Here is a 4,957-nt window from a genome sequence, read left to right on the forward strand (position 1 = left end):
GTTAAGAAACTGGCAGAAGACAGAATGAAAATATCTGTGATATGATTAAAAGAGTATTATGAAATGTTTGCCACATCATTTAGCTGATGCTGGCTCACAAGTTAAGAGTGCCTATGTGATTACCCCTCTGTGAAGAACTGCTTGGTTTCAGGATTTTCCTGCTGTGGCCCATGCTCTGGCAGCGTCTTGTGGGTCTTCACTTGAGTGGCTTGTAGAATGACGCAGTTTGGGGTATGGTGAAGGGGTGAAGAGAGAAGCTCTTGGTTTTGTGCAGATGTTTGGCAATCATAGTAGCAAGGGAGGCTCATTCAGTTCCTCTTTGAAGTGAGCAAGCTGGAGAGTTGTCTCCTAAAGTATTTCATTCAAATGAAGAAGTGAAACTTCTTTATTTTCTGACTTGATTGTTAAAAATCGTCTTTGGTAGATTGGAAAGATAATACAGCAAGACATTTTGAAGGCAGTGGAAAGTGATGAAAGAAGTGTTTTCCTGCATGTATTTTAAACAGCACACAACTCATTTGCTGAAGTCAGCAGCAGCTTAATCACTGGGGTCAGTCCAGGGGATCTCTGCCAACAATAGTAGGTATTATAACCATATGCACTTCCCATGCGAGTGTTCACAGGACATGGGGGGAGCTGTGCCAGACATAAGGGGAAAAAATTCATGAAGAAGAGAAACAATTAGTCCAGAGCCATTTGGATGCCAAAATTAAATCTGCGTCTGTGAAGAAACAGTGCAGAAGGTGGTAGATGCATTTAAAGAGACACAGACGAGTCAACAGGGAAATCAAAGGAATATCCATATGAGAGTCTACGCACTGCACTACACTGATGTTTCTAAAAGCGATTACATTTTTTGTCTTGGAATTTAAATCTGACTTTAATCTGAAATGCCTTACAGACTGCAGCATTTTGATCACTTTTGGAAGTCTGAGCTCCCTCTTTCTGCAAAACAGGCTGTATTTGCACATCTTTTGTTTTTCAAGATACTCCAAGGGCAGGAATGGGTTAGAAGCAAGGTGGTAGACCTGGTTCTTATTTCATGTCAGTGGACTGGCAAGGGAGGGAAGAGTTACAAAAAATGTGTGGGCATTGGCTGAGCTAGCACATACATACCAGCAGCAAAAAAGACGGCTTTTAAAAGTGCTAAGCTATTCTCCACTTCTGTGTGTAATTTCAACAGTATTTGAGATTTCGATGTGGTGGTGACTCTGGAACTTGGTCATACAGCAAGAAAAAGAGGACTCCTAGAGCATGTAAAGGTTTCTAGGTGATCTGAGTTAACACAAGGGAACCTAGTTTAGACTACCTTTATAATTGTTCTGCCTAATACTTTTTGATTGATACCTGTCCTCACTGTGAAGTGGAAAGGGTCTTTCAGAAGCTGATGAAGATGCAATTAAAAAAAAATAATTGCAAGGTTAAATTTTGTCTAATTTGGCTGGGATTCCTGATTGTCATTTGGAGAAAATTCATTCTCAGCTTTATTTGTATAACTTCATTAGGAAACATTTAAACAGGCTTATTAGCTCTATTATTATGCTACACCTCTGAAGGAAAGGGGATTTTATTGCTGGCTTCAGTCAGGGCAGAGCTACGAATACCTTGAAATGTCTGGATAACAGTATCAGGTTAAGGCAAATACTGCAGAAGCATGAAATGAACATGTATACCTATTTTACCTCAGTCAGAGGGCTCTACTAAATTCTGTTACATTTTGCAGTGCCTTGTATCATGTGTCTTTGAAATTCTCCTGTAATAAACCACCAATCATACAAAAAAGAAAAAGCCAAGCATATAAGAAAAATGGAAAGAGGCCACCAAGGAAATTCTTTTATAGGACTGGGGAAATGAGCAGGTTATAAGCTGATAAAACCATTAATAACGTGCCGTATTATCAAATAATATTTTTGTACAATCTGTATCTTGGTAAAACTTACAGGTACCCAAATTGCAGAAGATGTTATGTGCCTAATATCACCTGTGGAGTTCACAGCACACCTCAGGATTTCAGTGTCAACATGTTCTGGCCCTAAAGCTTTGGGATGTAGCTGTTTTGTCTTTTTGTCTATGTCAGCATAATTCAGAGTCTATAGGATGCTTATATTGAAAAATGCGGGGATTTTCCCTGACACATAAGCTAAGAAATCTTGTCATCCCTGGCTCTGAGGCATGAGCCTGTTGAGCTGAGAGGTATGCTGTCATACATATAATCAAATATTTTAAGTGCACTTAGTGCTGGAGCCTTTACTAATGCTGGCATTCTGAATTTTAACAATTCAGTTATAAAACACAGAGAAGTTAAAGCTGAGAACATCAAACTCATATTGTATCTCTTAAATACATAGCCAAATGAAATTGCTGTCCAGAACTTCATTAGTAAATGAGTTGCAAGTTTTAGAAGCAGGATACTGAAAATTGTCTTTTAGTAGTCAGGCTGGACAGCTAAACATCTTTAGGTTTAATAATGTCTTTCATATGTAAAATATTAAGGAAATAAGGCTGTTAGCTAAAGTAGCTATCTTCTAAAAGCTCTGTGAATGAAAGAGGAAAGGTTTGGTGAAGAAGCCTCTTTATTAGGATATATTTTCCTTAAGGAGCAACAAAAATCATTGCTACTCTCTTGTAAGAGTAAGCTACTCTTACTGCTGCAAGTCTTCACTAATTTTCACTTTCATCTATTAGAAAAGTCAGATGAAAAGAAGGGGTTTGGGTTCCTGAAGATTTTTCCATGTCATCCTATGAATTTTTGAAGGGCAAAATCAACAACAAAAAAAAAGGTTTAGAATGAAATTCTGAAAATAAAGATATTCTGGAAACATCATGTGTTTGGAAACAAAATTAGAAAATATTCTCGTCTGAGACTGCTGAGCGTGATTGCCAGGGAACTTCCTGGCCTGAGCGCCTGCGGGGGCGCGGGTGTCTGCTGGCTATTCACGCTATTGCTAAGTGGGGAATCTAGATCACTTTAAAAAGTTACACATGGATGGCTTTTGAAACAAAATACTTGAAAATTTATTCCTTCATATTTCAGGTCTGATTTAAGAGGGTTTGGTTTTGTTCTGGTTACTGAATGTGAAGTGCAATGGTCTGTGTATGTACGTTGTCTCTTTTGCTGCAGAGAAGGAAGACCTTTTCCAAAGGAATTTGCAGAGCCAATGTTTTTAAGCCTGTCTAGCTGAGCAGCAAAAGAAACCAGAGAGACAGGCATTTTTAAATATGAAGTTACATAAATTCCTGCTCTACTTAAGAAGTGTTTCAAACCAGTATAAGAGATTCCTCATAAACCATGTTTCCCTTAAATCTCCAAAAGCTGTAGTTTATGGGAAATAAAACTAATTTTTGTTTGTTTTTTTTCCTCACAGATGCCAAGATGAGTGTCCAGTGGGGACTTACGGAGTGCAGTGTGCTGAGACCTGCAAGTGTATGAATGGTGGGAAATGTTACCATATTAGTGGTGCCTGTCTCTGTGAACCAGGATACACCGGAGAGCACTGTGAAACAAGGCTTTGCCCTGAGGGAATTTATGGTCTCAAGTGTGATAAAAAGTGTCCCTGCCACATGCCCAATACCTGGAGGTAGGCTTTACACCCTTTAGCCTCTTTTATTTTTCTATATAGAACGTAGAAATCCGAATACCACCTGAAAATAAATACTTCCTTATTTTTCTAGTACTTTCATGCAAACTGAAGCAGCTGAAGACTTGTAAGAGTATTTGATATTCTCTAACTATATCAAAAAAGAAAATATCAGCCCAAAAGAACTTCTGAATTTTAGTGCTTGCAACTATATTTGATCTAAATATTCACCTCTCTGACCCATAAAATAATTGTTAAGACGAAGTGTGACCTTTGTATAGTCTTATGAGTCGGGCATGAGAGGAGAATCCATCTCTCTCTCTCTCTCTCTCTCTGCATACATATGTAAGAATTGGTGTAGGTGACTGTTTTAATACAAAATATCCAAAGCCTTACCAATTGTAAATTTAGGTTTCAAAAATACATTTTTTTTTTTCATTTAAATGATTTTTCTAGAAAGCAGGTAAAATCTGATCCCTGGAAATTGAATGAAAATAGTTTTCCAGTTGGCTTACCTTTTATCATCTCTCGTTACTCAGGTGGTAATGAGTCCTATTTTTTGAGTTTTGTGTGTCTTTGTGGATTTCACAGTGTTTCAGCATATTGTTATGAAAATCTAAAATCTAGCTATTTGGAGACAAACTTACAGCTGTGAGGGAGGAATGTCAGATGTCAGTCGAGGCGAGCCAACATATTTATAGAACAATTCTGGACAGCTTTCTCTTGTTACAAAACACAGTTCTGATGAAATACTTATAGGGCATTCACTTACACATTCACTTACACTTAATTGCATTACTAATCACAGTACCTTAGATAAGGCTTGTGAGCATAATCTGAATTTTTGCTGTTGAAAATAGCTGTGAAAGAAATTTGCAGAAACTATTGACTGTCGCATAGAATGCTGCTGTATGTTGTATATAAGATGCACTTCTCATAGATAAAACAAAAGTGTTTAGTCAGAATTTAGTAGTGATGTTAAAGTGCTCAAGCACGTACGTGGAAATACCTATTCTGTTAGGCCTCTGTGAAAACTTACTTTGTGGATTGTCTGAGTTGTTCAACATACCTTTCAGTGACAAACCATGTGACAAACTGAATTCTTTTCCCTTTCCATTCACATGCTTTTACAGTTGTGTGCTTGGACTTGTGTTTATCCCATTTACTTGAAGTGTCTTTTGAAAAAATACAGAGTTTTTGACATAAAATCAAGCAATTCATTCTTTGGGCAATGTATTCAAGAATAAATGGCAGCATAGTGCTCAGCTATCTAGCTCTCAGATTATGCTAGTAGACCAAATACTATTGTATTATGAATTATGGTTAGCTGCTTTCCTGAAAATTTATCTGCAGACTGTTGTAGCAGCCTTGTTTGACAG

At 37.6% G+C, this 4,957-nt stretch overlaps 1 protein-coding gene across 3 annotated transcripts in view; it reads left to right on the forward strand.

Moving 5' to 3' along the window:
- The window catches only part of MEGF10 (multiple EGF-like-domains 10), a 77,641-nt gene that overhangs the window by 31,414 nt on the left and 41,270 nt on the right, over positions 1 to 4,957 (forward strand). For all 3 annotated transcript variants that reach the window (XM_009319585.1, XM_009319602.1, XM_009319593.1), the window contains exon 8: positions 3,366 to 3,578. In XM_009319585.1, coding sequence (XP_009317860.1) covers positions 3,366 to 3,578 — 213 coding nt within the window. The remainder of the gene's footprint in view (positions 1 to 3,365; positions 3,579 to 4,957) is intronic.

This window comes from Pygoscelis adeliae, unplaced genomic scaffold, assembly GCF_000699105.1.
Source record: "Pygoscelis adeliae isolate BGI_AS28 unplaced genomic scaffold, ASM69910v1 Scaffold110, whole genome shotgun sequence".
In the NCBI taxonomy this organism is placed as follows: Eukaryota; Metazoa; Chordata; class Aves; order Sphenisciformes; family Spheniscidae; genus Pygoscelis; species Pygoscelis adeliae.